General features: G+C 32.3%; 1 protein-coding gene across 1 annotated transcript; it reads left to right on the forward strand.

Moving 5' to 3' along the window:
- Nucleotides 1-27637, forward strand: LOC139503694 (uncharacterized). The gene is made up of 22 exons (XM_071293539.1): nt 1-99; nt 2558-2614; nt 3098-3133; nt 5573-5623; nt 6795-6842; nt 7535-7606; nt 8411-8491; nt 9607-9651; nt 10108-10134; nt 10832-10879; nt 11085-11174; nt 11822-11896; nt 13222-13257; nt 18628-18678; nt 20226-20288; nt 21127-21228; nt 21953-22000; nt 22963-23010; nt 23426-23488; nt 24168-24257; nt 25858-25999; nt 27422-27637. Exons 1-22 carry the CDS (start codon nt 93-95, stop codon nt 27603-27605), a joined length of 1464 nt encoding a protein of 487 aa, XP_071149640.1. The 5' UTR covers nt 1-92; the 3' UTR covers nt 27606-27637.
- The last annotated feature ends 37 nt before the right edge of the window (nt 27638-27674 follow it).

Here is a 27674-nt window from a genome sequence, read left to right on the forward strand (position 1 = left end):
TACTAGTATTATAATGTATTGTCTATGTTTCTTATCTCTGCACGAGTGTATACAGGCGTCAACAGATAAAGACATCAGGAATACGTGAAACCATGTCAAGTAAGTTATTGATACTTATAAAACTGATTCATTGCTTTAAAGTTGTTGCTATAAAAGGATTCCGCATTAACCCATGACTTTTACACACATGTTGACAAATCTCAGCTAAGATGACATTTTATCTTTTGATATAAACTATTATCAACAAAGTTTTGATTTGTATATTCTTGTTATGCACTTTTTGGACACCCCTTACTTTTGATTATTAGTGTCCTTGATAGTTTACCATAAATATACATCGAAGGCGTCATATCTGGGAGTGTCCACTATCCAAGACAATAACAACCAAAACCTAGGAGTAAACAAAGGCTCACAAAACCAAAGGTCATTTACATCAACAGTTATAAATAATAAATAAGAAACAACACTATCTCCACTATAAAACAGGGAGCAAAATCAGGTGCTTCGGAAGGGTAAGCATTTCCTGCACTGTATACGTATCCTCCAACAAATTATGTTTTTCGCGTCTAATGATGGCATTAAAATATTTCATTTGAATGATTTTTAATATGACCTAGCCTACACATTGACATATGAATTGTGAAATTTACATTTATACCTACATATACAACTACATTCCAACATGAAACTATTAAAGATAAACAAAAAAGTTTTGACACATAATAAATAAGTCTTGAAATGAAGACGTTTATATCAAAATAGCAAAAAACGACAGCTACATTCATAATATTACTGTTGCCTTTTAAAGCAACATTTCTTACGCTTTAGATTTTAATTTTGTTTACTGTAAAATACGTCCAGTTAAGTCACTCTTTAGAAAAGAAAACGCCAAGTTCCGATTGAATTTGTTTTGATATAGTAAAAATTTCAAATTAGGAAACACCTAATAGGCTATTGAAATTTCAATATCAAAGGGTGTAATTTGGGATGTCTTCCTACTCATAACTAGATAATACATCAAAGCGAAAACAGACAAAGCAAATCATTATCAAAGTCTAACACAAGTTTTATAAGATTTCACATGAAATTGATGAGCATGTGCTATAACTTGAAAGAGTTGTTTAAAAAGTTTCATTTAAATGTTTAGGGTATTGACCAATTATCTTTTTTACGTCTATTGATGACATAAGAAATTTCTATTTAAATGATTTCATTTGAAGACTTTTAATCTTGAAGTCATGAAATGAAAATGTTTATATATAACAAAAAAATTCACGACACTTAAATTCAGAATATTGCCCTCCACTTTCAAAGAGACTTATCTAACTCTTCTTCTTTCATGTTGTTTAGTAAGACAGCTTGGATACACGTCTAGTCAATTTATTTTGAAGAAAATACCCCAATGCATGTTTAGGTCCACATAGTCAACATTTCAAAGATGATAAATTAAACTGAAAAGGGAAATGGGGAATATATCAAAGAGACAACAACCCGACAAAAGAGCATATAACAGCCGAAGTCCACCAATTGGTCTTCAACTCAGCGAGAAAATCTCGCACTCGGAGGTGGGCCTTTACTGACCCCTAAATTAAAATGTGAACTAGTTTAGTGAAAATTGACGTCAAACTTAACTCCAAAACATATAAATGAACTAAAAGAAAAACATACAAGAATAACAAAGGCTATAGACTCCTGATTTGGGACAGGCGCAAAAATGCGGCGTGGTTAACCATGTTTTGTGTGATCCAACCTCCCCCTATACCAAAGAAGAAAAACACACAGCAACACGCACAGTAAAAATCAGTTTGAAAAAAGTCCGAGTCCGATGTCAGAGTAGGTAACAAAAGAAACTAAGCAAAATGGCAATGATACATAAATTAACATAGGATTACGAGCAGTTACTGACATGCCAGCACCAGACATCAAATAAACTGATTGAAAGATTACGTCTTCATCATATGAAAATCAAGCTCAATCCCTCTCGTTAGGGATTTAGTATCATACTATCATAAAAATATATGAGTAGAACATAACCCATATCATACCAACAACAGGTTTAAGAATAGAGGTGTTTATTTCCGATGCAAAGAAAACTATAAGTGAACCAATATTAATACCAACATATGCCATTGTAAGTGACCTGACAACAGTACTGTAACTATGTGCCTTCTGAATAAGTTTGTTAAAGGGTTAAGTTAGCTTTTGAGGTGAATGCCGATATTTTTGGGCTTTGTGAAGATATTTTCATAAAAGTGTGAATGTGCAATACCTGCACATATTGAAATTTCAACATCAAAGTGTCTTCTTTGGAATGTCTTCCTTGTTCATTATTAGATAAAATATAGAAAATGAAAACAAACAAAGCAATTCTCATCAAAGTCTTAGACATGTTTTATGGGATGTCACATGATAATGGTGAGTATGCGGTATAGATACAAGATTTGCTGAAAACATATCTTTTAAAAATTCAGAGAATTGACACTTCCTCTTTGTGTTTTTTGTTATTTTACTGAAATGGTATTGATTTGGAAGATGGAGTTTTGTGTTTACTTTTAAGGGATGGAATTTTACCAGATGTTTGCCATTTTGTCCATCGCTGGCTTGACTCATAGTGGTAACGTATACCTACATTTGCTTTAATGATTTATAGTAAAATATGTCGCCTTTCAAAACCACTAAGCTTGAATTTGAACAGAACTAGTGCGCTTTCATAACTTGATTATTATATCATGTCCGGTAAAAATTATGTCAAAACTGGTTTTTTTTTTCTCGCGACTGCAAACCATTTCCAATATTTGAAACTCCAAACTAATATCTTTGTGAGTTCGGGCAAAATCTTTTAAGCCTGGTATATTTGATTTTTTTGTAATCCGATTCTTTCCAAAACCTTAACCAATGACATACTGGGAATTGTCCAGTCAATGTTGTTTTAGTTTGTATAAGGGCGTGTTGATGGACATCGAAAATAAATAGAACGAAAGATAACATAAAAGACATACATGATTTTAAGCTTCCTATTTTGATCAAGATAATGTGAATGTGTTGCGGAAGTAATATGTAGTGAACTTTCTGACTCTTTTAGTTTGTTACTTTTCAGCTACAACAACGGATTCCTGGCAACAAATTGCATCAAGTAAGTCATATTTATTAAAAAAGAAATAAAAATAGGAATAACATATGAAAAGGGGCGAACTTTTCATTTCCGATTTCAATTTAAAGATACATATGAAACATAAGTACCAGTGTCGCCTCAAGTTTTATAGATAATAAACGGATATAACTGGAAATAATTAGAATACTAATGGATTAGTAGATTCTAGGCGAGAAACTGGCACAGCCATCAAGCGAGTAAGAGCGTTGGTATGTTAATATAATATAAATTCTACGTCAGGAATGTATTACCGTAGCTGTATTTGGCAAAACCGGTATGAATTTTCTTCCTCAATATTCTTCAACTTGGTACTTTAACTGGCTTTATAAACATTTTGTTTTATTCAAGCGTCATTGATCAATCTTTTGTAAACGAGAAGTGTCTCGCGTACAAAATGATAAGCCTGGTATCGTTGATAAACTTATATCGCATTAACGGCAATATACTGACTAACATGAAATTCACATGCTTATTTGTAAAATAAATTTATTCTTTTGAAACAGATAATTTTTATGCATGAATACAGACTATGATTTTAAGACATTGTAACTTTATTACATCTTGCTAAATATTTTTGATAACTTCTGATTGAAAAACGTATATACAGCAGACCGATACTTATTCGAAATATTCCGATCAAATCTAAACAGACTAATCGAAAGATTGCATTTTCGGTTTCTCAGCTGGAATTTACTTGCTATATTAGACATTTTGATTATGTATATATTAGATCGTCAGTCGAAATCGTGTCGCGAATCATGGACGTAATCGGATTATTTCTACTGTTTATGAAAAGCATGCACTATTTTGACTTTATGTGTTCCTGATTTGTAAATAAACTCATCATAGATACCAGGACTATAGACAATAACAATCAAAACCAAGGAGTAAACAAAGACTCACAAAACCAAAGGACATTTACATCAACAGTTATAAATAATAATAAGAAACAACACGAACTCAACTAAAAACCGGGAGTGAAATTAGGTTCTCCGGAAGGGTAAGCATTTCCTGCACCGTATATGGTACCCGTCGTGTTATTTCTTTGTTCAGTTCGGTAATGATGGAAGGAAATTATGACTGAGGAATAATATCGGATATGATTTCTGACACACTTTTGCCATATTGGCCAATCAGCTCATGATGGCGACCGTAAAATTTCTTGAGTGATGACCTTAATTTAATTGATCCATAGCCCTGTCTTAGAAACTTTTGAGAAATTAGTATTCCTTGTTTAACAAAATTAACGTAGCTAGCTCTAGAGTAAAAGAGGGACGAATTATACCAAAGGGACAGTCAAACTCATAAATCTAAAATAAACTGACAACGCCATGGCTAAAAATGAAAAAGACAAACAGACAAACAATAGTACACATGTCACAACATAAAAAAACTAAAGAATAAACACGAACCCCTTCAAAAACTAGAGGTGATCTCAGGTGCTTCGGAAGGATAAGCAGATCCTGCTCCACATGTTGCACCCGTCGTGTTGCTTATGTGATAACAAATCCGGTAAATAGTCTAATTCGGGAGGTCACTTTCATGAAAGGAAGGGGGATTGTAGTTACGACGTAAGGAACATATCCGATATCATTTGTGAAACGGTTATTTCATAATGGTCAACCAAATCGTGATGGCGTCCGTAAAATTTACGAAGGGATGATTTCAACTTCACCATTTAGAACTCTTGGTTTAATAGCTTCCTTGTGAGCAGCAACCCTCTATCAAGAAAATCATGATAGGAAATGCAAGCATTGGAATATCGTATCAATTGGGAGATATATACCCCGTATGCAGGTGCTGCTGGAATGTTGCTACTTAGAAATGGAAAGTTCACAATTGGAAAGCTGAAATCATCTCTTTTGTCGAGTAACGTATCAATTGAGACACATATACTCCATATTCTGGTGCCGCTGAGTTGTTGCTACACAGAAATGGAAAGTTGACTATAGGAAAATTAGAATCATCGCGTTTATCATAAAGTTTGGTATTCAACCTACCATCAGAAGTCATTTCGAGAAAAGGGTCTAAATATGAAGCAGATTTATCTGTGTCAGTAGTATCTTTAATTTCAAGTTCACTTGGATATTTTAAATGTAAGTGATCACTGAATCTATTATTATTTAGAGACAGTACATCATCAATATACCGAAAGGTGAAATTAAAAGACTGTGATAATTGCTTTTCTCCCTTTTTTTCTAGCCATTGGATAAATTCTGCTTCAGAACACTTGTTCATGCAGTAAAAAATATTTTTGAAATCATTGTATATAATGCATTTTAGATTTTGCGATGTATACATTAAAAAAAAAACCTAAGAAAATGAATATTTTGCAATATAATTTGTTTAAATTCGTGATAGTGATCAAAGTCAACAATTCGCAATTCTAAATTGAAAGTTAATGTTCTATCTTCTTTTCAGGACCAGATACAACTGCAGATCCTGAATGTCTTAGATTGGAATCCTTCAAACGTGATGTCTTTTTAGCTTACATATCGATACGTTTTTTTTTCTTCATTTCGTTTAAAAATGTTAATATTGAAAATAATTTGAGCAATGAGAAAACTACATACGATTATATTCATTGTTTTGGGTCATATTTTACCTCTGAGCCTTTTTAGAGTTCTGCCTTTTTCTAATATTTGATGATGGAAATTCCATGTACATTCTGTATACAAATGAAAAACTTTAAAACGATCATCTAGATTCAAGAACTAATTTAATTCAGTAATGTATATATATATATAGCAGTAACAATGAAAAATCTGTAAACCTGTATCCTGAGGTTAAAGTATTGATCATGGATATGTAATTGAAAACAGATGTTATGAAAACAATTATTGTTTCAATGTTGAAAAGATTGAACATAATTAGGATTAAAACCCATCGAAATGAACCTTTTGTACCAACAACATAACATTCTATCTTAATATCGCTGGTCATAGAGGTAAAATATTTCATATAAACATCTAACAAATGATATTTTATTGTACCGTGTTAACATATCAGTTTATGGTCAACTTTCTAAAACTGGAGCTATTTTACACAAAATATAAATAAAGGCAACAGTAGTATACCGCTGTTCAAAAATCGTAAATCTATGGACAAAAAACAAAATCGGTGAAACAAACTAAAACTGAGGAAAACGCATTAAATATAAGAGGAGAACAACGACACAACATTCAAATGTAACACACATAGCAACGGACAAAGCATTAGACAAAATCCGATGAGAATAACCAATATAACATCAAAACCAAATACATGAATTTGGGATAGAAAAGTACCGTGACACGTCTTATAATTATGTGAATTCACACTCAAATATAGCAGAAAACAAACGACACAACGGAAACACAACGTAAAAATGTTACACACACAGAAACGAACTATGATATAACAATGGCCATTTTCCTGACTTGGTACAGGACACTTATCTATCAGTAGTACGGTTGCTTAATCTTTAGCTTTTTCTATGTTAGGTTTTATAACCTGTCTTTTTGTCGTTTCTCGTTCTTGTCAGGGAATCTACAGTTTGTTACAGACTTAAGAGTGTTGTTATCCGTTTGGTATATTTTGTGCAAGACGTCATATATTGTCCAGCGTTGAAACGAATATTCATATATCTTCTTCACAATTGCAGATTTATACATCATAAAAGGTTTAGATGCTTGTGAACCACATCATATAAGTAGGTATTTGTATTATGATGAGCATAAAGTTATTTTAGCTTTCGGAATCCTTTATACTGTACTTAATCAGATTCAAATATATTTTTTTTAAAAGAATCTTGCATGATATTTTAGCTTTTGTCCTTCTGTACCATGAGCTGCAGATGGTGGTATTATAGTGTTTTTATACAAAATTCTAAATATCTCTATCTTGAACAATGTTATCCTCTGGTTAGAACTAACTATTCATCATCAGCATATGAATCATGTTTCCTATGTCAACTTTTTCATTTCTAACATATTCTTCTATATAATGATAAGGAGAAGTGGTATGCATATTTAAAGCTATTTTTTTTAATATTTTATAAAAAAATACTCATTTTTAAAAATATCTAAAACTAGTTTATTTTTAATGCGGTGACCCTGTAAATAGGGTGGACTTCCGAAGAAGAAGAAAAGATTGCTAAAAAGACAACTATCCACCAAAATTCAAATAAGGAGAATGTTAGCAATTAAAGGCAACCGTTCGGCATTCAACAATGCGGAAAACCCATACCGTAATGTCAGCAATAAAAGGCACGACATGAAAAATATGAAATAATTCAATTAAGAAAACTAACGGCATTACTTATAACAAAACAGTTTACAAAAACTAATATAACAGACATATGTGTATTTGGTATTAAAAGAACAACCGTATATATTTCCACAGGTTGGCATCATCTGCAGGAGTTAACCAATACCAACTGGCGTTGTCGAGAGAACATAATCAACGTAATGTCAGGTACACTGTCAAACTAAATCTTTATTAAAAACATATCGTGTTTATAAATTGTAAGAAAGAGATCTATCACAAAAGTATGTATATCTTTTATAGTTACACAACCGAACATTTACTTTTTGAGTTGTTTTGTATTGACGATGTGCTGTAGTATAATATTTTTATTTTGGATATGGTATAAGTGTTATTGAGACAACTCTCTCATCCAAGTCACAATTTGTAATAGTAAACCACTATAGGTCAAAATACAGTCCTGAACACGGAGCTTTGGCTCACACATAACAACCAGCTATAACGGGCCCAAAAGGTGACTAGTGTAAAACCAGTATGTGTATTTAATCTATGAAACACATTTCAAAATGTCTTAAACAAGCTCATTATGACATAAATCGGCTAATATGCAGCTGTAGATAAATTTTGGGGTTAATAGGAACTCGTTCCAACTAGTAAGTTGACGAATAAGAATATGTTGTACCTTTTTTTTGCATTCTCTCTGATCAACATTTTCGGCAATCTCAAATTTAACGTAATCAATTTTGAAAAAAAGCTCAGAATAAATTAATTCTGTGTATGTTTGTTCATCTTAAGTTATTTCTAAGAATTGAAAGTTTATGATAGTGTATTTTAAAAGTTTGATTTTCGTTTTGCCAGAAAGTTTTTTTATTGGTTTGTTTGAGAGAGGAGCATTAACAATCGTTACCTGCTGAATTATATGTAAGAGTAAAATTTAACCCTCATATTTACTAATAAAATCTGTCATTTTATTATGAAGTATATTTAAATCACGTATATTATTGTCAATTACAGACAGATATGACCAAGGCAGTACGGTATCACAATACTGCAGTTGTAAACCCTATATGTGGTCCGACAATGGACAACTAAAAGGTAGGGAACTGACTTACAATAAAAACTATTTTATGTAATTCATATTTATAAATATAGAAAAATAGAAAAAGCATGCATTAAACAAATCTAGAACAAGTATGCATTAATGTGTTTTATCTAGTTTTTTCTAATCACTTAAAAAAAACCAACGTCTACCACATTAGTCCATAGTGGTGATATATAGTTATTTGATTTAACCAAAACCAACTTAAGTCATGCACTTGTTGGCATGTTTTCAAACTAAATCAATAAACACGTTTTTATTTAGTTATATATCACTAAAATGCAGACTCTTACAAACTTATCAGATAACTAATTATGATAGAAATTTGTTCGAGCAGCTTTGAATTTGTGTTTAAAATTGCAACCATATAAGGTGCAAAGGATTTGCTTGTGCAACGTTTACAGTATTTTCATGGTATTCTTTGATAGTATTGTTAATAAACTTTTATCCTCTAGTGTTTTTTGGGGTGGGGAGGGGGAGATTTTTTTTAACATTAACAATCCTATATTGTACAATCTAGTTGGCTAAACTGCACTATATAGTACAACTTCTGTGACAATGTTTTTTATATGTGTAATATCGTTATATAAACCAGGGGATTGACTTGACGAAATTGTGCCTTGTGCCTTCTTTGTTAGAGTTAATGACATTTGCAATATTTATTTTGCAGATATCCTGCAGTTGCTTTACCTTGACATACTTTTTCTTTATTCTATTTTTGTATATGCTGTGTCTATATGAGAAATCATCTAAAATGATGAAAATGGAAAAATATAACCTCGAGAAATGATTAATTGTTGGTTGCTTTACGCCGCATAAGCACAACAAGGCTATATCGCGGCGAGAAATGAAGCGGCTGCCATGAATGTATTGTAATTTTTTTAGAGCAATTGGAATATACAAAATTACGACTGATGGCGTCGAACTAGAACGAAGACGTATATATTTATATTGTATGAGCATATCTTGAAGATGCATGTTAGACTTTCGGAAAGTTAAGCAGCCACCATCCGATTAATCCATTAGTCAGTTGTTGTTGAAATAATGGTTAAATATATATAGAACATATCATCTTTGTTTGAAATTATATATAAACAGTAAACAATTTCAGGTGCAGTGAAAACAACAAAGAAAGTGTTAGAAGGAGTAGCACCAGGTAATGGATTTGCTTATTGTAACTATTGAATGAAAAAAGCACCTAATGAATGCTGCACGTCAAAAACATATTTATTAATACATATCTTAAAAAAAAGATTAACAGAAACAATATGAATACATTTTCATTAAAAACAACACTCTAATTCAACAATGTTGGTGAATAGATTTTCTTGAATTAATGTTTTTCGACATTTTCAAAAAAAATAATTTTTGTACAAATAATGAAAAGTGATAATATCAGATACAATTGAACATATAAGATATATAATGAAATAATCAAAACGTTCTGATGTCCTCTCTACCATCTTTATTTCGATTACTTAAAAAATGCTGATCAAAGTGTGCTTTTATAATTTTGTGGAAAATCCTTAAAGACAGGTTCCTTCGTTATGTCAAAATGTATGATCGGGTCAAATATTTATCTCATATTCATTGTTCTCTCTATAATTTTCAGAATGTTTTCACTACAAAGGCTGCCAAGGTATGATTCTATATTTTTTAGTAACAAATGTTACCCTTTTAAACATTTTTGTGTAACTGACTGAGGAAACAGAGTATATCTAATGTCTAGATAATTTGCGTAAAAATATTTCCACATATGCATTATATTAATTTATAGTAAAAATACATGCTACTAGTGTGACAAAAGTAAAACAAAATATATCGAGCTAATAAAGGGTAAATCCTTAAACAATGAGTAAATCAAACGTTATCAACCAACGGAGATGGTACACTCATGTTTGAAGAAATAGTTACAATGAACCAGTTGTAGAGCTTGAAAACCCGAATAACATTATTATTGACCTGTCTAATCGAGTCAAAATGATGTCTGCTGGATTAAAGCTAATATTAGTATATGTTAATCGAGACAGGATCACAGGGTTCAATCTTTCCTATCAGCAGCTAATATAAACAAGGCCGAAAAGAAACGAACAGACTATCTATATTTCAAAACACAATCAATCACTTATACTAAATACCAGGTCATTATCTTCAATGAACAGCAGCAAAAAGACACATGAAAGATTTAATATTGACTGTGGAATGTGTTCAGGTCAAAATTAGCTCAGCATAAATATGTAGTGCGTTATTTCAATAAGTCGGAAAAGTCAGCACATTAACCACACAGTATCAATGAAAGTTTATGTTTTACAACTATGTTATAACTATATTTTCAGAACTGAAAGTGTTATATGAAAACGATACATGCGCTGTTCACGAAATAGGTTAGTGTGAATCAAACAATTTTATGATTCGGTTTAAGGCAAAATTTAAAGGCTGTCTTTATGATATGAATTTAGTTACTAGTAACACTTGATGATTCATTTTTATCAACTTCCGCCTACGATGAAAACGTTTCATCCAAGTTTATCATAGTTTTAAGGAATGGTAAAAATCCTATCTGTATCAATTTTCAATTTATAATTGTAGTGTGGGAAAGCTTGAAAAATTGTCCTTCAGACATTGATGTGGAAGGACAACCTGTGTCATGTCAAGCGACGATCGTGAGGAAGATGTATGGTAGGTAAAACACTAATGAACTTTTATAACACAGTTGTAAAATGTATCTTTACCATCGGTATTTGTCAAGAACAAAATAACATAAATGGGTTGGATTTATATTTGATATTTTTAAAAAGATGTAAAGATAAGTCAATGTGTACTGTACGACAAACGGGATGCCATGAGAAGCCCTTTATTATCACGATCAGACATGTAAGTAGAGAAACATCTAAGATGTATAAATACATAGGAAGCAAAGATGAAAAACTCGGACACAAACAGAAAAAAGGAAATTCACCAATCCATCTTAGTTTCTTACTACGTTTTATAAGGACTATGATAATTGATTTACTTGTATAAGGCAGTTATAATAACCTTTTTTGCTACAGCTTTCACAAACAAGGCAACCTGGTATACCAATATCTTTAAGAATAGGGTTTCTCAAAGATAAGTTTCATTTTATAATTGTTAACTACAAACTTTAATACAAACATATATAAAACTTAAAATTAAATTACAATTATATTCTACACTGGACTTGAAATGAGAATTTTATTTTGCGTGTTCTTAATTTTACATAATTTATGCTTTTATTTGAAACGTTAATTTTGATTTAAAAACAAGAAGATGAAGAATTTATTCACGATTTCGGGTTTGTTTTCCAGATAGATTTAATGGTTCTTTAGAACAATACGAGAACGACAGATGTTTTTGCTATCCGTCTTTTGGACTAAAAACAGGTAATACTCAAATGTAGAAACCAACATACACTAATTTGATGTATTTTGGTCTATTTTCCCTCTTCTATTAAATTGTTTTGTAACAAAATATATAAAACAAGAATGTGTCCAAAGTGCACGGATGCCCCACTCACATTATCATTTTCCATGTTCAATGGACCGTGAAATTGGGTAAAAAATCTAATTTGGCCTTAAAAGTAAAAAGATCAACTAATAAGGAACATGTGTACTAAGTTTCAAGTTGATTGGAGTTTAACTTCATCAAAAACTACCTTGACCTAAAACTTTAACCTGAAACTCACACTTTTAATTTCTATGTTCAGTGGACCATGAAAATGGGGTCAAAAGTCTAATTTAGTTTTAAAATAAGAAAGATCATATCATAAGAAACATGTGTACTAAGTTTCAAGTTGATTGGACTTCAGCTTCATCAAAAACTACCTTGACCAAAAACTTTAACCTGAAACTCATACTTTTAATTTCTATGTTCAGTGGACCATGAAAATGGTGTCAAAAGTCAAATTTTGTTTTAAAATAAGAAAGATCATATCATAAGGAACATGTGTACTAAGTTTCAAGTTGATTGGACCTCAGCTTCATCAAAAACTACCATGACCAAAAACTTTAACCTGAAACTCACACTTTTAATTTCTATGTTCAGTGGACCATGAAAATGGTGTCAAAGGTCTAATTTTGTTTTAAAATAAGAAAGATCATATCATAAGGAACATGTGTACTAAGTTTCAAGTTGATTGGACTTCAGCTTCATCAAAAACTACCTTGACCAAAAACTTTAACCTGAAGTGGGACGAACGGACGGACGGACGCACAGACGGACGGACGAACGAACTAACGGAGGCACAGACCAGAAAACATAATGCCCCTCTACTATCGTAGGTGGGGCATAAAAATCGAAAAGACATTCATGACAAAAATATGATACTAGTAGCCAAAAGTATACCACCTGTCATACGTAACTTGTATTTAAAACACGAAACCATAACCAACATTTTGAGCAAAAATTAAGTTAATGCATTTATTTTCGCAACATGAATTTCTGAGCAATTGTATTCTTTAAAAGGGGCTTCCACAATTCTTATTAATCAAATGCCCTTTTAGACTTGCACAAAGACAAAATCCGTCTCACAAATCCCTTAAAGATCAAATTGGAATATTTATTCAAAAGAAGACAAGGTCATTTCTACAGCAACAATTTGTTTAACGTACATATAGTGTGACAGTATCCAACAATTTACATGAATGTTTATTATAGAGATATATGACATTATTCATTATAACCAGTTAAGTATTTTCATCTTTTGCAGTTCCAGCCGATTGTACTAAATATGGTGGTTTTAGCAGTAAGTACATGCATAAATGTACGTCATACAACACTTAACATTGTACGCTAACGATAAAGATGTTACTTTCGCACAAATTCTTATTTTCTTATTATGTCATTGTCTGTCTATTTGTCAACATGTATTATGTCGAGAGTAATTTCACTTCCTAATTGATCAACTATACCCGTAAAAAAACACTTTTATCGGATATCAAAATAGGTCTCGTGAATAGTATTATACAATTAGTCAAAACTCATTTTAAAAGCAACTGACCATTACTATGAAAAAATCAAAAAAATTAAAATATAGTTAAAATATTAAATGTAAAGATAACAGAAAAAAATAACTCGAGACGGTTTTCATTGAAATTGGAATACAAAAATAAAACCAAACCAATAATTAAAAAACGATACAAAAAAATTGGAGTTCGTATTAGAATCATCACCGGAATTACAACTGGCATTTACATTTTAGATTTCAATGTTCATTTTGATTCCGTTGATAATCTGACAAATCACTTTTAGGTGAAAAATATCCTGTCAACAATATTTCTTTTGTAAACACATTTTACATTGTACCTAAAGATGCCTAACAAAGCAAACTTGAGGTTCCCGTCCCGTATTATAACAGACTCACACTTCTGGGAAAATACAAACAGCAGAAAAAACACTCCCAGCATTAATAGTTACGTTAATGAAGGCAACTGTGGTATACCTGTATTCAAAAGTCACAAATCGATTTGGAGAAAACGAATCCGGGTTACAAACTCATACCTAACTGTTACTGTATCTTTAAATTGCTAATTCTAATTTACCTAATTTTTGTTATCATTATTAATTTTAAATTATTACCTACATTTGATCTGAAATAACGTCATTTAGATTTTGGTAATACATTGGATGTTTTACTGTATCCAATAACGTAAAAGTTATATATATAGATGTTAAAAATTAGAAGGCAATTTCACTTTAAATTCATGTATTTGGTTTTGATGTTATATTTGTTATTCTCATAGGATTTTGTCTAATGCTTAGTCCGTTTCTGTGTGTGTTACATTTAATGTTGTGTCGTTGTTCTCCTCTTATATTTAATGCGTTTCCCTAAGTTTTAGTTTGTTACTCCGATTTTGTTTTTTGTCCCTGGATTTATGAGTTTTGAACAGCGGTGTACTACTGTTGCCTTTATTTGAATTGCGGACGAAAGTTAACTTTTAGATATAGACTTTTTAGATGGCTGCCAAAGGGTACTGTAATTATACACTATTATCTTCTTTTTTAGCTCACCTGGCCCGAAGGGCCAAGTGAGCTTTTCCCATCACTTTGCGTCCGTCGTCCGTCGTCCGTCGTCGTCCTGCGTCCGTCGTCGTCCTGCGTCCGTCGTCGTTAACTTTTACAAAAATCTTCTCCTCTGAAACTACTAGGCCAAATTTAATCAAACTTGGCCACAATCATCATTGGGGTATCTAGTTTAAAAAATGTGTCCGGTGACCCCGCCAACCAACCAAGATGGCCGCCATGGCTAAAAATAGAACATAGGGGTAAAATGCAGTTTTTGGCTTATAACTCAAAAACCAAAGCATTTAGAGCAAATCTGACAGGGGTAAAATTGTTTATCAGGTCAAGATCTATCTGCCCTGAAATTTTCAGATGAATCGGACAACCCGTTGATGGGTTGCTGCCCCTGAATTGGTAATTTTATGGAAATTTTGCTGTTTTTGGTTATTATCTTGAATATTATTATAGATAGAGATAAACTGTAAACAGCAATAATGTTCAGCAAAGTAAGATTTACAAATAAGTCAACATGACCAAAATGGTCAGTTGACCCGTTAAGGAGTTATTGCCCTTTATAGTCAATTTTTAACCATTTTTCGTAAATCTTAGTAATCTTTTACAAAAATCTTCTCCTCTGAAACTACTGGGCTAAATTAATCCAAACTTGGCCATAATCATCTTTGGGGTATGTAGTTTAAAAAATGTGTCCGGTGACCCGGCCATCCAACCAAGATGGCCGCCACGGATAAATATAGAACATAGGGGTAAAATGCAGTTTTTGGCTTATTACTCAAAAATCAAAGCATTTAGAGCAAATCTGATGGAGTGAAATTGTTAATCATGTCAAGATCTATCTGCCCTGAAATTTTCAGATGGATCCGACAACCGGTTGTTGGGTTGCTGCCCCATAATTGGTAATTTTAAGGAAATTTTGACGTTTTTTGTTATTATCTTGAATATTATTATAGATAGAGATAAACTGTAAACTGCAATAATGTACAGCAAAGTAAGACCTAAAAATAAGTCACCATGACCAAAATGGTCAGTTGACCCCCTAAGGAGTTATTGTCCTTTATAGTCAATTTTAACAATTTCATTGTAAATTTTTACTAACATTTTCCACTGAAACTACTGGGCCAAGATAGAGATAATTGTAAGCAGCAAGAATGTTCAGTAAAGTAAGATGTACAAACACATCACCATCACCAAAACACAATTTTGTCATGAATCCATCTGCTTCCTTTGTTTAATATTCACATATACCAAGGTGAGCGACACAGGCTCTTTAGAGCCTCTTTTTTATTTTATTTTTAGCTCACCTGGCCCGAAGGGCCAAGTGAGCTTTTCTCATCACTTGGCATCCGTCGTCCGTCGTCGTCCGTCGTGGTCCGTCGTCGTCGTCCGTCGTCGTTAACTTTTACAAAAATCTTCTCCTCTGAAACTACTGGGCCAAATCAAACCAAACTTGGCCACAATCATCATTGGGGTATCTAGTTTAAAAAATGTGTGGCGTGACCCGGTCAACCAACCAAGATGGCCGCCACGGCTAAAAATAGAACATAGGGGTAAAATGCAGTTTTTGGCTTATAACTCAAAAACCAAAGCATTTAGAGCAAATCTGACATGGGGTAAAAATGTTTATCAGGTCAAGATCTATCTGCCCTGAAATTTTCAGATGAATCGGTCAATCGGTTGTTGGGTTGCTGCCCCTGAATTGGTAATTTTGAAGAAATTTTGCTGTTTTTGGTTATTATCTTGAATATTATTATAGTTAGAGATAAACTGTAAACAGCAATAATGTTCAGCAAAGTAAGATCTACAAATAAGTCAACATGACCAAAATGGTCAGTTGACCCGTTTAGGAGTTATTGCCCTTTATAGTCAATTTTTAACCATTTTTCGTTAATTAAAGTAATCTTTTACAAAAATCTTCTCCTCTGAAACTACTTGGCCAAATTAATCCAAACTTGGCCACAATCATCTTTGGGGTATCTAGTTTAAAAAATGTGTGGCGTGACCTGGTCAACCAACCAAGATGGCCGCCACGGCTAAAAATAGAACAAAGGGGTAAAATGCAGTTTTTGGCTTATAACTCAAAAACCAAAGCATTTTGTGGAAATCTGACATGGGATAAAAATGTTTATCAGGTCAAGATCTATCTGCCCTGAAATTTTCAGATGAATCGGTCAATCGGTTGTTGGGTTGCTGCCCCTGAATTGGTAATTTTGAGGAAATTTTGCTGTTTTTGGTTATTATCTTGAATATTATTATAGATAGAGATAAACTGTAAACAGCAATAATGTTCAGCAAAGTAAGATCTACAAATAAGTCAACATGACCAAAATGGTCAGTTGACCTGTTCAGGAGTTATTGCCCTTTATAGTCAATTTTTAACCATTTTTCGTAAATTAAAGTAATCTTTTACAAAAATCTTCTCCTCTGAAACTACTGGGCCAAATTAATCCAAACTTGGCCACAATCATCTTTGGGGTATCTAGTTTAATAAATGTGTGGCGTGACCTGGTCAACCAACCAAGATGGCCGCCACCGCTAAAAATAGAACATAGGGGTAAAATGCAGTTTTTGGCTTATAACTCAAAAACCAAAGCATTTAGAGCAAATCTGACATGGGTTAAAAATGTTTATCAGGTCAAGATCTATCTGCCCTGAAATTGTCAGATGAATCGGTCAATCGGTTGTTGGGTTGCTGCCCCTGAATTGGTAATTTTGAAGAAATTTTGCTGTTTTTGGTTATTATCTTGAATATTATTATAGTTAGAGATAAACTGTAAACAGCAATAATGTTCAGCAAAGTAAGATCTACAAATAAGTCAACATGACCAAAATGGTCAGTTGACCCGTTTAGGAGTTATTGCCCTTTATAGTCAATTTTTAACCATTTTTCGTTAATTAAAGTAATCTTTTACAAAAATCTTCTCCTCTGAAACTACTTGGCCAAATTAATCCAAACTTGGCCACAATCATCTTTGGGGTATCTAGTTTAAAAAATGTGTGGCGTGACCCGGTCAACCAACCAAGATGGCCGCCACCGCTAAAAATAGAACATAGGGGTAAAATGCAGTTTTTGGCTTATAACTCAAAAACCAAAGCATTTTGAGAAAATCTGACATGGGATAAAAATGTTTATCAGGTCAAGAACTATCTGCCCTGAAATTTTCAGATGAATCGGTCAATCGGTTGTTGGGTTGCTGCCCCTGAATTGGTAATTTTGAGGAAATTTTGCTGTTTTTGGTTATTATCTTGAATATTATTATAGATAGAGATAAATTGTAAACAGCAATAATGTTCAGCAAAGTAAGATCTACAAATAAGTCAACATGACCAAAATGGTCAGTTGACCCCTTTAGGAGTTATTGCCCTTTATAGTCAATCTTTAACCATTTTTCATAAATCTAAGTAATCTTTTACAAAATCTCCACTGAAACTACTAGGCCACAATCATCTTTGGTGTATCTAGTTTGAAAAATGTGTCCGATGACCTGGCCATTCAACCAAGATGGCCGCCACGGCTAAAAATAGAACATAGGGGTAAAATGCAGTTTTTTGCTTATAACTATGAAACCAAAGCATCTAGAGCAAATCTGACAAGAAGTTAAATTGTTAATCAAGTCAATATCTATCTGCCCTGAATTTTTCAGATGAATTGGACAACTGGTTGTTGGGTTGCTGCCCTCCAATTGGTAATTTTTAAAGAAATTTTGCCGTTTTTGGTTATCTTGAATACTATTATAGATAGCGATAAACTGTAAACAGCAATAATGTTCAGCAAAGTAAGATCTACAAATAAGTCAACATGACCTAAATGGTCAATTGACCCCTTAAGGAGTTATTGCCCTTTATAGTCAATTTTTAACAATTTTCATTAATTTGGTAAATTTATGTAAATTTTTACCAAATATAGTTCTCTGTTACTAATGGGCAAAGTTCATGATAGATATAATTGTAAGAAGCAAAATCGTTCAAAAACTTCAAACACATCACCATCACCAAAATACAATTTTGTCATGAATCCATTTGTGTCCTTTGTTTAATATGCACATAGACCAAGGTGAGCGACACAGGCTCTTTAGAGCCTCTAGTTTTCTCTTCACAGGATTACATGTAAATGGATTGATCCCAAACAACTGTATGACACATTTTTCAGGTAATATTGTGTCAAAGCCATATGCTTCTAGTGACAAAAAAATCCCTATAGTAAAAGTGTATGGTTTGAACATGTATTTACACAGATTTGACCACTAAGATAGGTAACAATCAGAAGTTAATCTCATTACACAATATATACACTTTTTCATATATGATGTTAAACAATGTTCATAGCTCCTTAAAGATGTAAAAGACGAAAGTTGATAAGATACAGTGACGATCTGTCATTATCTTAGCTAATTTCTCTTCTGACGATCTAAATCAAAATCACGATCCCCGTTAGTGGAAGAACAATCTAACGCTTCAAGAAATCTGCTTTACAATGATGTTAAAAGCAGTCTACCTAGGATTAAAAATAAAGATTCTGGCAAATTAAGGTCAGAGTAGTTCACCAATGTTCAAATCTCATAAATCGATTTAAGTATGACCCTGTCAACGAGTCTTGGGAATATACTTATCAAGCCAAATAAAATACCAAGTTGTTAAACTTTAAAAATCGTTAATTCAAAACATTTGTCACTTTTTTCTGACGGTAGAAAAACTTGAGTGTTTCATATAACCCAACCGATTAAGAACACGTTATGCCTAAACCATTTTATTTGCACCATATTTCCAAAATGGTTGGCACACAATGCTCTCCAACTTTTTGTTTGATTAAGGATGTACTTAGATGAGGTTTTGGAGTAAGTGTTGAATTTTCAAAATCCTTGGTGTTTTTCCATACGATACAAGGTAAAATATTTTGACACATCACACCATTTTATCTTTTAACATATGACATTATAGCTCATAAAAAGTCATTTGACAAAATGTAAGCAGATTCTTGATTTTCTTTCTTTTGATTTGAGACCCAAATAATACCAATACAAATATAAGGTAAACGTCAGAGACAGCCTTTTTCCGCCATATTTTATAAATTAAATATCTCGATAAGCTCCATGACCTATTAATATTTTTGGCTTATTATGATCCTGAACTAATACTCTTCCAGCTTAGAGTATCAATTTTGACTTCTTGATTTATTTCATTTTACCTCAGATCACCTAATTACATCCTTAAGACTCTTAAATTGTTTTATTCGAGCTTCACCTAGGTGTCTTATGTAGACAAAATATGAGTATCGAAACACATTGTTGTCTGGTATCGTTGATGATTTTTACGTTTTTTTAGCATTACGGGTGTGTTGTCATTTTCAATAGCTCATGTTCATCCCAAAGTCAACTGTCTTTCTAATAAAACGGCAAAAATGTGTCAAGACATAATTTTAGTTCATAATTTACATGGCATTGATTTTTTTAAAACCAAAAAGTTCCCATTTATACTTAGAGAAAATCATTTAACATATCTCAAATTATTCAACCTTTAAAAGAACGCAAGCTTTATTGCATCATGTGAAGATTTTTCTATAAAGTGCTTTGATTTTTTTTTTTATCTTTGTTTGTTTTGTGACCTGCATATTAACAGACAATGTTTTGTTCTGTAGTCAACCTGTGAAATTCTTAATGCTCTTTTTTTTTTTTTACCAAAATCTTGATTACATTTTAGTATGGAAATATCTAGCAACACAACCAGCCGTCTGCCAGGATTGGATTATAAACTTTATGTTAGGTAGGTCGGTCATAGATATTTTCAATTAAGAATACGTTAACATCGAGACTTGTTCATGAAACGGTCATTTAGATCTTAACAGTACTTACTAGACTGACACAAAAAAACATTCTGTTCATCCTTTCCATATTATTTTTACATACTATTACTTTTATTTAGGTAATTACTGAAAGTGCTAACACTGTTATTATTTGCACTTTCTGGATCAGTTTCGATCATCGCCCGTTTTTGGTGGGGTTTTCGTGTTGCTCAGTCTTTAGTTTTCTATGCCTTGTGTTGTGTGTATTGTTGTTTATTTTTGTTTTGGTTATGACATTGTCAGTGTATTGTCGACTTGTGAGTTTAAAATTTCCTTTTGTATCTTTTGCCTCTCTTTTGATTTTTTGTTATGTGTTTGCATCATGTTTTGTTGGTAATCGTTTCTGTCTTGTCTTGTTGTTTTATAGTTGCGGCTTTTCTTGATCCTATCTTGTATCCTTTGACAAACACTTATTTTTTGCAACACTAAGGAAATTAGGAAACACAAGCTCACGAATATTGTATCATAAATGAAAGGAATGCATTTGAAGATGCTGCTGTAACGTTGCTAGTCCCTACATATAAACTGATTATTCATAGCGGGGAAAATCGGAATCAATACCTCAGTTGTAAAGTTGTTTCATTTTCGTCATTGTAAATGTGTATGTACAGAGCAAGTTAAAAAAAATGGACCTATCCCATTATCTTTAATGTATATGAATACATTTCTATGGTTTTATTTTATTTTATATAAAACAATGCAAAATATTTGAAGACTTATAATATGAGGACCATAACAAATAATGTACATATTTTTCAGATCAGTTAAACGACGATTTCAGTTGTGATTGTCATTACTATAAAGAACCTCCTAAAACTGGACATGGAGTTAGTTTTGTTGGTCGATCCCTAAACAAAAGAGGTAAGGCAAACTCTTTGATGTACACATAAGACAGAAACAATTACTGTTTATATCCGATTGTGTTTAATATCAAATTCTTTTATTGTCATATAATTAAAATGATACTTGTGACATAAACAAAAGTAACAAAAACAAAAAAAATAGCATTACACAATAGTTGTAGCTCTTTACTTAAATCTGCAAATTTGGAGACGGATGGGCAATTAACGTGTAAGACACGGAAAATTGGTACTGATTTGCATTTTCCCGACAAAATATAGCAGGAAAACATGTTCGCTTATTTTGTTCCCACAATTCTATTTTTCAGATTTTTTTTATTCACAAAACAAGGGAAATTTATACCGATGATCCGCCTTAATCATACAACTTTGATAACAACCGTAAAATTAAATTAGATAACTGTACGATTTAAAAAATCAGAAGATAGAATCATCTGAATATTATAGACATGATGATAACATTGGCTTATAATTAATAAAAATGTATTTTTGTCATGTCACATACTTGACATATTAAATATCTCCAACACTTATAAGATCAATGATATGGTGTTATCATAAAAATACTTTTACTTAGGTAAATATCAGCATCATTCATATATCTTATGTTTAACTTACACAAACTTCTGTTACTACAGACACACTTTCTTGCCGTCATGTGAACATGATTCTCAAGGATCATATTATATATTCTGTTTTCCTTACCCAAACTTTTGTTATTTCAGACACACCTTTCTTGCCGTCATGTGAACATGATTCACAAGGATGGAAAGGTAAGTCAAAAGATTTAACAGGTACTTAGATAGTACTAGACGTCAGTCATTTACTCTTACGTCTTACGTTTTAATAAAGACTTTGCATATGTTCAACAGTCTTGACAAACTAGTTGGCAGTTGAAAGTTGTTCATACATAGATCAGAATAACGGCAACCATTATTTACAAATGTTCTTAAACTCCTTTTAAGGTGCAATAACACATCATTTATACAAGTATTTATATGTTTGCCCTTTAGCACAAATTGAAATAATAGACATACCGAACTCCGAGGAAAATTCTAAACGGTAATTTTCTTTGCAAATTTTTCAAAATTACATTTTGATACTGCAATCAGTCACACTAAACTGAACAAACAAGACAAACTAGAACGCGTCATCGGCCTTTATTCGAATTTCATACAGAAAAATCACAATTGTCCTGTGTTGTAAGTTGGTATCCAGGTCGTTAAATTAAACAATTTTTTTTTCACTGATAACCGTAAACTAACGTTTGTACCACACCTCACCAAGGTGGAGCATATAAATATAAAGTGCAATATTATACATTCAGATAAAGTGCTGTTGGACAATAGTTTAACTAAAATTTTGCAGGTTTCACATATCATTTAGAGACGTCGACGTCACAAGCGAATGAAATTTGTATCAGTTAGCTATAATTCATAACTTTTTTGGTTCGGATTCCGTTTTGGTTTGGAATGTGTTCTGCTTATTTGTGAAATAAATTCTCAGTCTGTATGTGCCTTTTTTTATTTGCATGATGAGTTTTGTTTGTGTCGAGTTTGTGTATCTAAGTGCGGAAGTAATAGTACCATAACATGCAACAATAAATTGTCAAACTATGAATCGAAATGTTCTGAAACTCACCTATACTATTGAAATAAGTCTTTTCATTGGGCAACACTATTAATATATTTTAAATATTTCAACGCCACTACAAATGTTTATTTTTTTTCTACAGTGATGCAAACTGACTTCCTGTCAAATGTATGCCGTTCTCATTGGTACAGTAAGTTTGTTTTTTTTAAATCTAGAGGCTGCTAATCAGCATCTTATCATGTGAAGTGTATTTAACTGTTACCTCTTATAACATAATAATGTGCATCGCAATGGTTGATGCTACTATATCAAGGAATGTTGTAAAGTCGACACTGATTTTAAAGTCTTTTGGGGATCGTCCGATGTATTTTGCCTTTATATAGATTTCTTCGCAAGATTTGAAGGATTGGATAATTCCGATTTCCATTTTTTTTTATGTCGTATATACTTTCTTTTATATAGTAAAGATGACTTATGTATCATTGAAGTATTTGGTTTTAAGTTTCAATTTCACCATTTATAAGACTTGTTAGATTATATAGTTCAGCATTTTGCAGAAAACGTCCTTAGAGTTGTTAAGTTCGTACCTTTTTTTTTTTTTTTAGTTTGGCGACATCTTGCAGACACCCACGGTCATTGCAGACGATACCTGATTAACGAAATGTTTGGTAAGTTACGTAGATATACCTAGTACTTTTAAGTCAGTATAAACAGTTGAGTTGCTTGAGAATAGTTTTCATCATCAGATATATTATGACATAAGTAATAAATGTTTATACTCCTAAAAATCATAAATCGCAAATCTATTCATGAGTAAATATCTCCTGTTTGACAAAGAATTGTATTTGTGAATCAAACTCATTCTATATTTGTATATTGACCATTAGAAAAGAAATAAGGTGTTATACACATCAAAGAGATGTCAATTACGTGATTCTACTTACCTTTTTAAATCAATTAAATATCATAAGGTACATTCGATCATTCTGTTGTTGAAATGAACATAGCGCTTAAATTGAAATTTATAATGGTGAGACGCCGGAACTTACATAATTAACACTTCTGTTTTTTGTGAGTTTCACAATATCATCTATCTTTTAAAAATATATCGTCAGAAACTGCAGAATTAAACAGATTTCCTTTATACCGCAGCAATCCTCAATCTTCTTTAGCCTTCGTTTGAACTATACCGTTTGTTTGAACTATTTTGTGATGTCCATTTTACTAATTTGCATGGTCATTGAAACTACAGGAAAAAGTTCAGACCGATGATTGGTTCACGTGTTTTTAATAGACTTGATCATTTTATACGTACAATTTGTTGGTTTTATCTTTTATTTTATTTAGCAAAATTTGCGTCAGCAGTGCCACATTGTAAATGCGATTCAAAAATGATGTCAACGCCTACTCCACAACCTACTACAACAATGCCGCCACGTATGTATTTTAAAAAAAATAATCAAAATGATAGCATGGATATAGAGAAAACATACTATTCAATTCGTGAAGAATGGATTTTGCAGTCTTGATCTTCTCTTTCTATTAAGATTAATATATATATATATATATATATATATAACTTTATCAATTTATTTATGAAAATTGTCTAAACTGTAGTCCAACAATATATAGTTATGTACATTTTCGTGAGCAAATTGTTATTTTCCATCAGATGGATTCGAATCCCTGCTTCGTGATCAGGATAATCCCACCTGCACTGTGGCCAGTGATCTGGACCGCCTGTGCAGGTTAGCTTAACATATAGCTTTCGTTTTTCGAGTAACGCCTATCCCTAGTCTGCTTCATTTTACTTTATAAAAACTCATCAAGACAGCATACATATAATTGTGTACGCCAAACGCACGTTTTGTCTACAAAATTATCATCAGTGCTGGAATCAAAACAGTAATACCGGCGCCACACATCAGTGTATAGCTGTGACGTACGCCGGGTGTGTTCAGAAATCATGTACGCTGTCGATACGCTAGTAATTTTGGATGCATTTAACCTGTCAATCATATCTGTAACGTGAGCACAACGAGCTTTAAGCGTGTATTGGGCGTACGAGAAGCGTACCTAAGCGTTTATCGGGCGTTCAAGAAACGTATGGTTGCATATGCCTGGCGTTTGTCTAAAGTAGATGGAATGCACGCTACGAAGGAAATAAGTTTCCTGAACGTATTTGAGACGCGTCCCGGTCGTATCTTGGACGTTCTATTATGGGATGTTTTTTACAAACACACCCGCATACGTTTTAGTTAAAGTCGAACGAGATCGAAGCGTATACAACGTGCCCTAAACGTGTTTCAAACTTATCTGTAGCGCGTTAAACGCGCTTGTAGCGTATGTATATGGTGCGTGTAGCGTACAGGTATACGCTAGACACACGCTTGAGCTTGATGAAAATTTTTAAGCTGCATAAAAATTTCCTCGAGTTGTAGCGTTCACCAAGCGTATACCTTAAGTTTGTATTTCGACGTACTTCAAACTTATGCAATGCGCGTTTAACGATTGTTAAGCGTTTCTCTGACGTGCAACTAACGTATACCGACTTTGTCAATTTTCTCTGTACGTTTGGTGCACGCCGGTCTATACGACAATGTGTGACGCCGGCACAATAAGAAGGCCAAATCACATACATAGTTCATGACAATTAGAAATCGACAGTTCCGAAAAGTTGTACAATACAGGTTAGGGAGGCTATGTAGTGGAAGTAGTAAAGACAGTTAAATAATGTGTTTTGGCAAGAAGATGATATACAAATATAATACATATTATTAGACATGTCATCAAAAATATAAACACGAGAGAGATAGTATTGATAATTTTGCCAATCTGATTAAAACCCTAATATACTTATCTACCCATCTTTTAAATTCAGAAAATCAGATGATGAGATCCTTTACATTTTATATATGTAAAATTCAAAAGTATACAAAATATAATAGGACATTGATAAAAATCATTATTTCTTTTACGCTTTTAGGGAGATTTTGTTCTTGTTTTTATATTAAATAATATAAACGTCCGTTTACAGATATGTGCAGCCAATGCAATGGAACCAGTTGTGATACTGGTGCAAGTGTCACGTGTGGAACAAACCAGCATTTCTGCATGACATCTATAATAGATTACAATGATAATAATTCGGGAAAATTGGAGAGACTTATTGAGAGAAAGTATGAATTGACGTTTCATAAATAATGTTCAACAAAAAATATAACAAAGAAACAAAAATTCGACTAAAATAAACAATTTCCAAACTTTGAAAAAATAAAATAAAATAAAATTGTGCATGTTTTCGTAACAAAATATTATACATTGTACTTAAGATTTAATTTTAAGTGTCCCATTTTTGCTTATACTGCATTCTTTACCCTCCCCATACACACACATGGTCTCACTCTTCCTGTGGTTCTTGCGATTCACCAAGTTTTTGTTAAAATTGTTCTGCATCTTCAAGGTGGATTAATGAGATTTGAAAAACGATAAAGTAATATTGACTCTAATTTAAGGATTTCAATTTTCGACAAATTAAAGAAGGTATTAAGTATGTATTCTTTAGAATAAACGCTAATGATACTAATCCTCTGGTTGAAGAATCACTACAAACTTATTCAAATTTACATTCTGTAGGAATTTATTCCTGAAACTCATTTGCAGATAAGAATCTGAAAGATATGGAAATAAAACCCAGAAAATCACTCTAATACTAATGTACCTTTTAAACAATAAAAAAGTGTAAAAATGAAATACTATTATTTCATAAATAGGCAATTACTGTCAAAATCATTCGCTATGCATTGCATTGGGTAGATAAAGAAACATCCCACGAGCACAACGATTATGTAAAAAATGTAGAGTCCTAGATTACGAATTTAATTTCTTTTTGTATTATGACATTAACATAGCATTGCGTTAAAAATGTTTTGCTTATCTAAAAGACTCTGTACCATCATTTCAACATCTTGATGTATTCAATAAACTAAAACACATTCTTAATCCCACACCTGAACTTGTTCGACAAATTGGTGTCTACAATAAGCAGTCTTTAGAACTAAGCTGGGCATACCCATGTCAGACAAGTTCATAATTGTGTTTTTTCATAACTTTGTTAATTGAACTTGTTTCTTAAAATATATTATAGTGTATGGTATTGCATTTAACTGTATTGTTGGTTTTTTTTTGCTTTGACCCTTATGGAAGTAATTTTTCAATGAATATTATCATTATCAATCTAAATTTATTTATACTTAATCTATTGTTGAAACATTGAACAGCTTATTATGTAAAATTCTAATGAAACATATTTTTCTCTTAGTTATTTTCAGCAACTTTTGGATTTCTTTGTTCTTTTTTATTCTTTTTTATGCAATTGGTATTTTATAACCCCGTTCTTTCATATCCTCAGTTATTTTTTGCACTGTTGCATCCATTATTATCTCTTCTTTATCAGTTATTCTGTTTATATATTTATTAGATTATTATAAGCCATTAATCTTTATTCTAGTAACCCCATTTACATTATTATTTCCTATATATTCTAATAATTCATATAAACATCGCTTCCTCTGATTTTCCAAATAACCTTCTTCTTACAGGTGTGCATCCAAGCAGGAGTGTACAGACAAAGATCAGTCCGGTAATATGTTTTGTCTTCAGTTACCTCAGGGAAATCTTGGCTTCCCATACACATGCAGATTCTGTTGTGTTGGATCAAACTGCAACAACCCTCCAGCTCTTATACCTGCACTATCAACTCGATTTTCAACCAATTTTCCATAGAAACAAATATTAAAAGAAATATCAATTCACAAGCGTTTGGCTGCTTTATGCCCAGTTTATGATATTAAC

The sequence above is a fragment of the Mytilus edulis genome, chromosome 14 (assembly GCF_963676685.1).
Source record: "Mytilus edulis chromosome 14, xbMytEdul2.2, whole genome shotgun sequence".
In the NCBI taxonomy this organism is placed as follows: domain Eukaryota; kingdom Metazoa; phylum Mollusca; class Bivalvia; order Mytilida; family Mytilidae; genus Mytilus; species Mytilus edulis.

Coding starts and splice junctions, on each gene's coding strand:
- LOC139503694 (XM_071293539.1), top strand. Junction 2,615..3,097: donor CGCTGGCTTGACTCATAGTG/GTAACGTATACC, acceptor GTTACTTTTCAG/CTACAACAACGGATTCCTGG. Junction 3,134..5,572: donor CTGGCAACAAATTGCATCAA/GTAAGTCATATT, acceptor TCTTCTTTTCAG/GACCAGATACAACTGCAGAT.